The sequence below is a fragment of the Rhamphochromis sp. 'chilingali' genome, assembly GCF_963969265.1.
Source record: "Rhamphochromis sp. 'chilingali' genome assembly, chromosome: 3".
Taxonomy (NCBI): Eukaryota; Metazoa; Chordata; class Actinopteri; order Cichliformes; family Cichlidae; genus Rhamphochromis; species Rhamphochromis sp. 'chilingali'.
In genome coordinates, this window is record NC_137931.1 from 25,470,636 (window position 1) to 25,483,653 (window position 13,018).

Below are 13,018 nucleotides of genomic sequence, written 5' to 3' on the forward strand. Positions count from 1 at the left end.
AGGGAGCTTGTTTCTCACATTGAAAAACAAAAACAAAAAACACTAACAAACAAAAGAAAACATTATTGTTATTATTTAGCTATAGATATATACATATGTAAAGAATTATTTTTTCCACCACACCTAAGTTAAATTCAGGGTTTGTATGTTGAAATACAGAGATTTTACTTTTTTATGGTGGCAGAGACAAACTTCCATTGATAATATGTAGAGGTCATTTGAGGTTGGTAAACACAGTAAGGACTACTATTCCCACAATCCCCTGCGTCTTTCGGTGACGTCACATAGAGCCCGGACCCGGCGTAGTGGCGCTGTGTGTGTTTGGCAACAACAAAAAGAGTGTTTTGAGAATAGTTTTAACTGCATTTTCACCCGCGGTATTTTAAGGGACATTATCACAGGTAAGTTATTCGGTGGAGTGTCTTCGACTTCATTAAGTTTTATTTTTAGTGTGAGCTAAAAGCGAGAGTTAGATTACAGTGTTGATTTTAGCCGGTTGGCTCGCTGGCTAGCAAGATGGCTCCGGCTACTTACTGCGAAACAATAACAAAGAATTAGCCATGGTGATGAATTTAAATGGATTGGTGTGTTTTTAAAGTTTATTGTGAACTGAATATAGCTGCAAAGTGTAATGTAATAATTTAGGGAAGGTGTGGGTCTTTTTAATTGGTGCTGTTGCCGGTGTACGCCTTCCGCTTCAGGCGTTAGATGGTGGCGATGACTCCGCCGCTACTGCTGTCCGTTGGAGGAAGAGGAAGAGGAAGGAGGTGATGATGATGATGACATGCAGTTAGCTAGCTGGCTGCCTCTCTTGCTGGACAGACGGACTTGAGCCCGCAGAGTGTCGGAGGTGTCACCGCGAAAACAGCACAGGATCCGTGCTGAAGAGAGGCGAAGATGCCGCGGAGAAAACAGTCCAACCCGCAGCCGGTGAAACGTAAGTCCAGCTGTTTACTTCCAGCTCTTTGCTGCCTTTCTCTCCGCATGAATCTTAAATCACTGCCATAGAATAAGGCAATGAGTCTTTGCTAGGTATTGGTCCACTTTAAATGCATTTTTATAAAATTAGACATATTTCTGAGGGATACAGTAATGTTAAAAGTTGCCTGACTGGTCATCAAGTCCTTTCCTCTTTATCTCCCTGAGAGGAAGACTGCTGAAGACATGTTGTCCTTTAAGCAGATGTGTTTATCTGTTATCTCATCCTGACTGTTCTGGCTCACTTGGATTCTCCACCTCCTCTCTGCTTCCTATCTCCACTTCCTCTTCGCAGGCTCCCTACCTAACCTCCCCCTGCTCCCTCCCTTCGTTCTTCCTCTCTTTCTTTCACAGCTTCCTGTATGATTTCTGTCATTCCCCTTGGTTTCCTGTGTACCCTCACCTTTATTATTAACAGGGGCCAGAAGACGTTTTTAGGTTCTAGTTGTGTCTCCAGTTTCTTTTGTTTTACTCTCCTCCCACACGTCACCTGTAGAACGCTCACCTCCCTTCGTTTACATTTTCTTGACTGCGTGGGCATCAGTCAGCTTACAAAAAGAGAATACTGGATTTAGGAGACCTGAAGTCACCTGTTGACCTTCTCAGATTTCTAATGATGTACATATTTAAACAGGCACTAGATGGGAGTGTACTTTTGAGCATGTGAGCAGGGGCTCAGAGGGGAAAAAAGGCCAGTACATCCTTGTATTCAAATTACTCGTATTCAAAGTCTAACTGCAGCTCAAGTAGCTTCTGGACGTCTGACACAATCACAGCAGTGTTATCTGAAAGAATGATCGCACAGTTGAACCAAAGCTTCTGTAAAACTGAACGATAAAAGGAGGATTGATGTGTTTTAGTTCAGGTCGGTCTACGTTTGAACACGTTAGCAGTTCATTTGAACAAAGATTGACCGAACAGCTTTGGTTCTACAGTGGAGGAATGACATTTTTTGCTGTTATAACCGAAACCAACATTTTAATGAAGGAAAACCTAAAATATCTGGGATTTGTAAGACGCTGGGTCTTAACTCGCATTACCTGCCTGCAGACTTGTTGAAAAACTAAAAGACTTTAAACAGGACTCTTAGCAGTAGCTTGCAGAACCAGCTTTATCAACTACAACTTCAAATAATCATTTTCTGTATGATTTTATCCGTCTGTAACACACTTCTTTACAGCGTTGCTCCAGTTCATTGAGGTATACAGGTATTAATTTAAGATTTGTTGCAGGGCTTGGGATCATTGTTCAGTTGAATGTCCCTGTTTGTACCAATAACGTAAAATAATCTTTAGCTGTCACACAGACAGCCTCATGTTTGACTGTAGAATACTTTGGTATACAGAAGAGTTCATGGTTGAGTCAATGACTGCAAGATGTCCAGGTCCTGTCTGTATAATAAGTCCAAATCATGACCCTTCCACCACCACGCTGACAGCTGTTATGAGATTTTTGTGCTGATATGCTGAGTTTGATTTTGATCTTGCTGTGCAAAGGACTTCCAGAAGTCTTGTGATTTGCAGCTTTGGAAATCTAAGTTGTGCTGTCATGTCATGAGAGAAGAGGCTTTCAGTGCCTGCCAGTTCTTGCAAACAAGCCACAGTTAATTAGTCTTTTTCTAATTGTGCTGTCATAGACATTTAACTAAGGTAACCGAGGCCTGTAGAATCTGAAATGAAGCTCTTAGGGTTTTTTGTATTTTCTCTGGGCCTTGCACAGTCTGACACTGGGGTGAATTTGCTGCGATTTCCACTCCTGGGAAGACTGGCAGCTGTCTTGAATGTCTTCCATTTGTGGATAATCTCTGTCTCTGTAGAATGTATAACTTGGAAATGTCCTTATAACCCTTTTGAAACCCTTTTACCTTCTTAATTCCTACTCACCTGCGCAGCCTTAAACGTGTCATACAGCATCTTTGTTTTCTTTAGTCGATGCAGGGAGCAAGCACAGTGCAGCTTGAATTAGTTTGAAAATTTTTAATGAGTTGTGGTGTTTGTTACTTTCTGTCCTCTGGCTGCTGGTCTGCAGCTAACAATTGCTTCTGTTGTTATATTTTTGGTTCCTACTAAAAAGGTTTCAACCAAACAGAAATCAACAAGTGTCTCATATAAATGTTTTTCACTTATTCTTTTTTTTAAGCAGGGCTTAGTTTACTTAGGCCTAATCCTCACATTTAAAATAGCCTGAAATGACAGGAAAACTCAGACTTTTGCCTTAATTGGATGTGTGTATTGGTCTCCAGAGGCCCATTTTGAGAAGGAAAAACATCTTAATTCTCTAAATTAATCTAAATAAATCTGCAAAAGCACCCCATATTTTTCCTGAATTAGTTTATCTTGTCTTAGTAAATGTCTCAGAACCTTAAATTCTAATTACTTTTTAGTTATGATTAAAAAGTTAATTATTAAAGATTACATTAGCCAGTGTTTGTCATTGACCTCTAAAAGACAAATAGGTCAGAAAAACCGCAGCAGAATAATTTTCTACTCTAACTACTGTTAATAGTTATGCAAACTGTTTGAAAAAGTAGGTTTTGTAGGTTTCAAATTAAAGCTCAGGAAAATGGGAATAAAGAGAATAATTTTAAGTTTCCTTAATATTTAGTGTAAATATTTTTAATTATCAGTAAGTTTTTATTTTCTTTGTGACATTAAAAGTTAGAATTGCTCTAAGCTGGGTCAACAAATGTCCGCTCAGAGGTTTAAGAGTATAAAAATGTCCTGTATCATCAGTTCTGTGTTCGACTCGTCTTCCTCTTCCTGACCCTCTCAGCCTCGTTCCTCACCCCACAGCTCTTCCTCCTCAGCACTTATCTCATGCTCACCGATTTCCTTCTCGTTTCCTCTCCACCTCCTTTGCTGTTATCCTTCTTCTTCTTCTTCTTTTTGTGTGTTTTCGAGCACAAACTCTGTTATCGGCTGTCTTCTGTCCCGTTTATCAAATGTGTTCTCTGCAGCCAAATTTTAAAACAAAAAAAACATGTGTATGTGAAACATGAGCCTGATTTTTGTCTTTAAACATCTTCTTTTTTATTACTGTTAAAAAAACAACCAACAGCCCTGCAATCTATAAATGTGTCTGGGGTTTTTTTTTGTTGTTTTTGTTGTTTTTTTTTTTGGGGGGGGGGGGGGGGGGGGGTTGTTGTTTGTTTTGTTTTTTTAAAGGAAATGAAAATTTGTTACATAAAGAGAAGAGATGTTGATGTTTGTGTCAGATGTTCACAGTTTTACAGCTCGTATCACTAAGGGAAACCTTTGAGTGAAACCCAGACTTTTTAACACCCTCAGGTAGAAGCTGACTTTGTGTTTCAGGATGGGCTTGGCGTTTGTCTTCATTTGGTCAGGTGTGTTTATACAGGAAATTATGAGAAATGTTTGTGTGTCTGTTTGCACTCAGTGGACTTTGAGGATGGGGCAGTGGTGTGTGAGCCGGGCTGTCTCGTTTTGGACAGCGACTTCCTGCTGAGCGGCGAGCTGGAGTTTGGAGACTCGGAGATCATGGGACTGGATAGAGAGTCTGGTCAGTAACACACACACACACAGGTTTTTACATACACGGGGTTGGAAAGCAAGCCACATATTTAAACATTCCACATGTTTTTATTAGGCTTTTCTCTCTGTTTTGACTGAAGCATTGACCCTGTGCTCACACAATATTTAAACATTGTTCTCCCAATTCCTGGTAATCAGGCGAGGTATGGTCCCTTTGATGATCGGGCTCGAAAAGACTTACAAGTTCAAACTGATGTGCTTTCCGTATTTAAGATTTTGAGTTTATGGTACTTTGTACCATAAGTTTGTCTCTGAGTTTGTTGAAAGTGAAATAATATGCAAACCCATTTCTGTAGCGCAAGTTAAAAGTCAAATGTTTGCTAATTAAAAATTCAGAAAGTTAAACAGAATGTAAGCTGAATGTATTATTGGGTAATTAGTCTGCATTATTAGTTTATCACTGGGTAAGTGAAATGTGTTGAGTGCAAAAATCTGCCAAATGAAATGTGTGGCGCTAACCACTGTGGTGACCCCTTGTGGTAAAGGAGAAGCTGAAAATAGCTTATAGATTTTAAAATTCACATTTGAAGCCAAGTTAAAGAGTCACAAATGTTGAGCTAAAATGAAAAGTATGCTGTATTTTCACTTTTTAACTTGTCTGGGCTTCCATAGATGATGCTGTAGTGAAAGAGCAATGAACGACTGAGCATGCAGGTGGCGTTCGTGCACCAACTGTGAAGTCCTCACAGGTCCATACTAGCAACTGAGTTGTAAAGGACTCCCTCTTTGCCTGAACCACCGGTGTCACCACTCAGAAATAATCTCAGCATCAGTGCTGGTGTAGGAGTAGTAGAAGTCGAAAGCTGATGCAGCTTTTGTGATGTCACTTATGGTACAGGCTGATGTATAGAGGGCAAAGACATTTCATCGCTATGTTAGGAGCTTGGAGAAGTAGATTCTCCAACTGACTAACTTAAGTTGTCATGTTGTTTCTTGTTTTGACTTCTATTTCTGCTCCAGCGCTGATGCTGCTGATTTCCTTCTGAGTTGCAACACCTCACTCAGGGGAAGTGAGTTCAGCGTGCCTCAGCTGCCAGCATAAATATATAAATCATTCCTGTAATAAATTAAGTTTTTAAATGCAGCGGTTATTTCCTCAAACCCCATGAGAGTTGAATTTTTCTCCTCAAAGGTTGAAGCGACTGTCTGTTTAACCCTGTGTTCTTCTTCAGGTATGACTGTCTTCTCTCTAAGTGTGGAGGACGACTCGTCAGCACCGACAGACTCCACCTTCCCAGCGTTCCTCTCCTGTAAGGGATGTGGTCAGCTTCTGGGAGACACACCTTTGGGGGCAGGCTTAGATCTTGGTAACTACTGACTGACTATAACATGCCAGGCTGTTTACATGTGGAGTTAAAAATAAAAAAGACCTGGGCACAGAGTGATATTGGAATATTTTCACTTCTTTGATTTGAGTTCAGTGTCCAGTAAATCTCACAACTCTATGATGGATAGAATCCAGCATATGTAAGCACATGAACACACATGCATATGAGTCACATCTACATAGTCCACCACTGACATTAACGTGGAAACAGCAAGTCTATTTCTTGCCTCAGAGAGCAGACACAACTCAAATGGCTGCAGAGGTTTGTTTTTACTTTGTTTGTACTGAATCAATATAATATTGTTTAATATTAATATTGTTTTAATTATTTTAACATTAGAAAATGTGATATATTTTATTCCAGGTGTAGGACTCGACCTAGGGGCAGAGCTTTATTGTCTCTCCTGTGAGGAGGGCCTCCAGCATGGCACCTCCATCGACTCCTCTCAGTTGGACGGTTCCAACCTGTCCGATAAATCCCTCGGCGGCAGCTCCGAAAGGAAGAGGAGAAACGTAGACAAAGCCAGCGGTGTTGCGGACCCCGCCCCTAAACTGTACTCCTGTTCGCTGTGCACCTTTACCTCACGCTACTCCAACCATCTCAAACGCCACATGCGGACCCATGACGGCCAGAAGCCGTACCGCTGCCCCGTCTGCCCCTACGCCTCAGCCCAGCTCGTCAACCTGCAGCGCCACGCCCGCACACACACCGGGGAGAAACCGTACAGGTGCCACCAGTGCAGCTACGCCTGCAGCTCCCTCGGCAACCTGCGCAGACACCAGCGCATGCACACGCAGGAGAGACCGCAGAGGAGGGAGAAGGAGAAAAGACGGGGAAGACGGAAAAAGGCAAACGGTGATGCTGAAGAAGGTGAGTAAACACAAACCTTTACATCAATTACGGTCTCAGAGTTAAAAAGCTGATAAATTTGTGTTAAAACAAGTTTGTTAATCAATAATTTCACAGGCTGCCTGCAGCTTCTCTCTCTTTTTTAATCACTTTGAAGGAAACTCTTTCTGATTGCTAATCTGACAACTAACTTTTATATATGTCACCTTTGGACTGAAAACTCAGTTCATCATCATCAGTATAAATAACATTTTCAGATCGTCTACGTAGCAGGGTGTGCCACTAATGTGAAAAAGCAGTCATTTAGGAGAAGTCACAGCGATGTCTTTTTGTTCAGTGTTTCCCTCTTTGGTGGGTTTGGAGGCTTCCTGGAAAAGTTCTCCTCTGGGATTTTAGACCGATTAACACCTGTTTACGGGATTTTTCTTGTAATGCATTTACAGTAATGACTAGGGATGGGTATCGTTTAGGTTTTATCCGATACCGGTGCCAAATCAGTACTTTTGAAACGGTGCCGGTGCTTAAACGGTGCTCGAACCGGTGCTTAAAGAATGGAGAACACAAACTTTGTCCAAAAACCTCCCATGTTCAGCTGTTTTGTTTTGTTTTTGTAAAAAGATAACAATGTTAGCCTTTTCTGCAGCTATGTGGCATATATGGTATCACTCTTGGCTGGAAGCAGTGCTTAAACAATGGAAAAAAAACACAAACTTTGTCCAAAAACCTCTCATGTTCAGCTGTTTCCCACTTTTTCTTTGGTCATTTTAGCCTTTTTGGCCAGGGTGAAGGGAGTATCTGCCATCAAACAAGAAGACAGCCGCATGTAGCTATGATCATGTTTGCTAGTTCACCTTACATGCATTAATGTAATAACGTGGTTAGCCTACTCAACGTAAATTACACTCGAACAACATTAAGCGACTCACGCAGAGAAGAACGGCTGCTGCTGCATCAATATCCTCATCATTTCTGCTACACTGGCAGGGCTAGGGGCCAGGACTCTATTCTTCGGGTTTTTGGGGGATGTTGCTCCGGGTCCGATAACTGGCAACCCACCCAACGTGCACAGGGTGAGGTCTTGCAGCAAGCTATCAAATACGGCGCATTTCTCGGCTTTTAAAAAAAACGCTATGCGTCGCCAGCTGTTTCATCAGATTTGAGGTGTTACCTCCTTTGACAGTATCACAGTATCAGCTTAAAGCACTTGTTGCAGGCTGCTGAGTGTGCATATTTTGCTGTGAAGTACAACCAGACTTTTGACCGCTTCGCCTTGGGCATTTTTAATCTGTAGCTCTGCTCTAACTGAACGTACGTACCTGGCCCCGCCTACTATCCTGGGAAATGTAAAATGATTGGCTAGAAGTGTATCACAGCTCAGGAAAAAAAAGCACTGAAATAAAGCACCGAAATGTGCGCTGCTTTTCGGTCTGGTTACTACCGTTTATGTCAGAACCGGTGCCATAATGGCACCGGACACCGGTACCCATCCCTAGTAATGACTTGTTTTCAGTTTGGGTAAAGTTGGTGTCACCAGTGCTCCAGTGTGCTCTGTGGACCATGACAGGTTAGGTGAATAACACAGAGTCATGTGATAAAGGAAGCACACCCTCTTTCTTGCCATGATGTAATGCAAAATTATCTGGTCTGTGGCAAAGGTGTACACCACGAGCAAAGTTCATAACACATACATGCTTTATATGCTTTGTTTCTTAACAACTTAAAACATGCTGCAAATGAATGAACTGGTGCAAAAGTGGCTCTTCCAGCCAATTTGAAAACTTTGAAAATATTACCTGGCACCCAACCGTGTTATGTTTTTTTAGCATCAGTTACCATGGTGATTTAGCCACGAGATAAAGCTGTGATGATATCCATTTTTAATGAATGATAAGAATTCTTGTTAGAATACATTAAAACATATAAAATTGTAAACCTTAAAGTTAGGGCTGCACGATTAATCGTTAAAAAATCGCGATCTCGATTCATACTTATGTGAAATCTCATTTCCAAATGACAACGATTTAAAAAAAAAAAAAAAAAGACGACGACGATTGTACCGCATTTTGATCCGGGACGTAATCTGCATGAAAACAAGCGCTCACTCTTCCTGCTCAACAAATGACAAGGGCGGAGCCTTATACCACGTGATACAGAAGCTGGCTGCTAAAATTAGCAGGGAAAAAACAACGGAGAGCACGTCAGGGATGACAAGAAAGTGACAGGAGAAAATCCGTCCCGGTCAACCACCCAAACATCAATAACGGGAACCTTATACAGCGCTTCCCTATACACGTCGAACTCCCGCAGGAGTTAGACGGGTATAGGGAAATTACGGAGGCTATTACTTATCACCTGACCAAAGATATGGCTCCCATCAACACTGTGCAAAACGAGGGATTTAGGAAAATGATCAACACCCTAGACAAACGCTACACTGTGCCGTCCCGCAACTATTTTTCTATTGTTGCACTACCTGCTCTATACACGCAGTGTCGAGCAACGGTGGAGACGGAATTTCAAGCAGTACAACATTTTGCGGCAACAACAAAACGTGAGACATTTGTTGTTTTTATGTTTATTTATTGTTTTTATGTTCAGTCTCAACTGTTACGAAGTTGATGTGCAGTTAATAAGTGCAATAAATATTTATACTGGAAAAGAAAATCGTGAGAGAATCATGATCTCAATTCTAAGCAAAAAAAATCGTGATTCTCATTTTATGCAAAATCGTGCAGCCCTACTTAAAGTTAGTGTTTAACTTTAGATGTAATTTCAAATATGTCTACATAACACTTATAAATGTGTATGAGATGTGTATATTTTGTTTTGCTCTCTCTCTCTCTCTCTCTCTCTCTTGCTCTCTCTCTCTCTCTCACTCTCTCTCTCTCTCTCGGGTTGGGGACTGCCCTCCGAGGGAAAGGCAGGGGAAACACTGCAGATCTAAGAGCGAAGCATGTGTTATTGTGTCGTTGTGAAATCATCATTATAACAGCAGCGATAGATTTCAGCTTCAGTGTGACCACATGTTGGGTATTCAGTTTTTCATTATCAGTTGATTAAATGTTCGTGTGTTTGTCTGTTGGTTATAGTCACATGCATCTCTTTTTGATAAAGGAAACCACTCTGACGTCGAGTCTCTTTGTAATTCTGTTTTTAAAGTCTCTTACTACAATTTAGTGTCTTTGTGACGGAGCCGTGAGATACGCTCACTTTTGTTGCTTGTTTGGGTCAAGCCCCACAAACACACACATGATGCCTGCATTTCCCATTTAGCAAAATGCTCACATATATCCTGTGGTATTCCTGTAGTTTTGTGATTTAAAAACTAACCAGGCTTTTTAAGCTGTTCTTTATGTAGAAATTTCTAGATTGAAAGCACACTTAAAACCTGGGAATATCACAAACCCAGAGCAGAGGTTTGATGACATGTGGAAGGTTTGCATTTTGGAGATTTGACAACTCCGAATTTAAAAAAAAAAAACTTTTTCTGAGGGGGAGATTTCTCATCTTGGAAGCAGTGAGCAGAGCAGAAAAGAGGAAGCAAGTCAGCAAAATGAGGAAGAGAAATTCTCTCTGGCTTAGTGCTCAGTGACCTAAAACTGAACTGCATGATGGGGAACATCTAGAAGAACGTGTTTACACTGCAGCTAATAATGATCCAAACAACTTTGCCTTTTGAATGCTTCCCTATGTGTCTGCAGTCATGTCAGACCTGACCCTGCGAGTGTCCCAGGACTCTGCTTACCTCCAGACGTTGGGAGGACTCGGCTCCCCCTCCGGCCCCCTTCCAGTCCTCCTCTTCCCGCTCTGCTGCCGGGTGTGCGGCCTCACCCTGGAGGAGTCTGACCTAGAGGGCAACAAGGCAGAGGGAGAGGTGGAGGGCGATGGAGGACAGGTTTGTTTACCAAAGCAAAGCTGGTTTTCTTTGAAAGATCCTCTGTAAACTTTAGGATGAAATGAGGGGTTGTACAATTTGTAGTTTGTTTCCACGACAAACAGAAAAACAGAAGCTCCGCCCACCACAAACTTCCACATTTTCCCACTTTACATTAACGATAGCAGAGTGACTTCCTCCCTCATACTGCTGTCACAAGCTAAAAAGTCAGTGGCAATCTTAAGGTGGTGCACATGTTCAGGCCGCCATAGATTCAGATGGCGGTATTCTCTCATCGGTTTTGATAAATTTTGTCATAATTTTTTTTGTCAGATTTCCAATACATGCCATTTTCACCCCGTATTGTGTCTTCAGCTCTATCTACAAGTTCTCTATGGTCCCAGCAGGATCAACCAACCTCCTGACAGGAAAAATCTTAATGATTTAGTTGTTAATGGACTGGTACTGATATAGTGCTGTTCTACACAAATTGAATAATTAAAGTGCTTCCTTACTACAAACCTCATTCAGCCACACCTTCAAACAAGTACTTTTCCCCCCCCCAATGCCCGAACACTTTTTAGTCCCTGTCATTTAAAAACTTTGTAAAGCTTTCTGCTGCTGCTGCTGCTAATTAGGATTTGTGAGCAATTTTGTCACGTCAGGGCTGCTCTCTTTTCTGGAGTTAAAAGCTCATAAGTATTAATAGATGAACAAATGTGTAAGATGCCTCATTATCTTATTCTTTTCAGTTCAATTATATTTATATAGCATCAATATACAAAAACACTTGGCTAAAGAGACTTTATATTGTAATGTAAAGCGCCTAAAATAATCCAGAGAATCTTCAACAATCAGATGACCATCTATAAGCAAGCACTTGGTGAATGTGGGAAGAAAAAACTGATGTTGAAGGTGGCTATCCCACTGTGGGAACGTTTTAAACCTGCAGGCTTTCTAATGACCACCACGGAGCGGCGATTCTGGTTAATGACCGTTTGATTGTATGATCTGTCCACAGGAAATGTTTCCTCTCACTGTGTGCTCTGTTATTTTTCCAGGTTTGCCGCCGTTGCTCCAAAGACAACTCAAGGGCTCCCTGCAGCAGGGACGTGTCTCGGGGATCCCGGCGCGGTCAGCGCAGCAACAAGCTGTACCGCTGCCCTCACTGCCCCTTCCTGTCCCACTACCCCAACCATCTGGCCCGCCACTCCCACGTCCACTCGGAGGAGAAGCCTCACCGCTGCCCGCACTGCCCCTACACCTCCTCACATCTCGACAACCTCAAGCGGCACCTGCGTGTGCACACAGGCGAGAAGCCTTACCAGTGCCCGTCGTGCAGCTACGCCTGCGGGAACTTGGCTAACCTGCGACGTCACGAGCGCATCCACTCGGGCGCCAAGCCGTTCCACTGTTCCATCTGCGGCTACTCCTGCAACCAGAGCATGAACCTGAAGAGGCACATGCTGCGGCACACGGGCGAGAAGCCGTACGCATGCGGCGAGTGCGGCTACACCACAGGCCACTGGGACAACTACAAACGCCACCAGAGGAAGCATGGGCACAACACGGACAGCTGGGACAAACACGCGCCCATCAACGGCCTCGGCTGGGGGCAAGACACTCAGGAGAGCCAGAGTCAGGGACAGGAGCACTCTTAGATACTGTGTGTGTGTGTGTGTGTGTGTGTGTGTGTGTGTGTGTGTGTGTGTGTGTGTGTGAGGGAGACAAAAAATGACTGCAGCGGTTAGTCGATCGACAAAAAACCCAGTATCATTATTATGATAAGTTCAGGGTTTTAGAGTCCACCTTCTCCAGTGTGAGTTTCTGATTGTTTATAAAATCAAATTTTAAAAATATTTAGCCTCTTATAAAGACACATGCTTTATGTAAAAGTTAGGCGTGGCCATGGTGATGTCACTTTTGTGATGCTTAAAGCTGAGCAGTTTGACTTACCAGTTAAGTTGCCTGCTGCAAGCTACTAGAAATATTGCAGTTTAAGGCACTTCCACTTTGGCTTTGCTTGGCTGATCCAGAGGTTATGTCTATCTTTTATATGCATTCTGTGTCTGGATGAAACAAGGTGAAAGTAAATAATCGTCTTGATGGAGCGCAGTCCTGGTGTTTCTGTGGATCACAGGATTACTCTGTGTGCCCTGCAGGCCCTCGGAGTAATTAAAGTGATCGAGATGATAAACACAAAGATACTTTAAAGAACCACAGAGAGATGCAAAACCATTATTAAAAAGCACAAAATGAGCATGACAAGATGCAAAACAACTGTATAGAGAACTCCAAAGAGATACAGAAACATCAGTGTGATCTATGTCTTTTTGTGACACCAATATGAATATGAACATGACAAACTTTCTCAGGGATCACCCACCCTAAACATGTTCCCTCCATGCTTACAGTCAGGATCAGCATCATCACAGTTT

General features: G+C 42.3%; 1 protein-coding gene across 1 annotated transcript in view; it reads left to right on the plus strand.

Moving 5' to 3' along the window:
- Window positions 1–254: 254 nt before the first annotated feature.
- Window positions 255–13,018, plus strand: part of LOC308394213 (zinc finger protein 513-like) — a 14,195-nt gene continuing 1,431 nt past the window's right edge. The window contains exons 1-7 of the mRNA XM_080878441.1: window positions 255–401; window positions 702–937; window positions 4,375–4,497; window positions 5,702–5,836; window positions 6,221–6,727; window positions 10,408–10,601; window positions 11,642–13,018. The exon at window positions 11,642–13,018 is cut by the window's right edge and continues 1,431 nt beyond it. Coding sequence (XP_080734567.1) covers window positions 898–937; window positions 4,375–4,497; window positions 5,702–5,836; window positions 6,221–6,727; window positions 10,408–10,601; window positions 11,642–12,241 — 1,599 coding nt within the window. The 5' untranslated portion in view covers window positions 255–401; window positions 702–897 and the 3' untranslated portion in view covers window positions 12,242–13,018. The remainder of the gene's footprint in view (window positions 402–701; window positions 938–4,374; window positions 4,498–5,701; window positions 5,837–6,220; window positions 6,728–10,407; window positions 10,602–11,641) is intronic.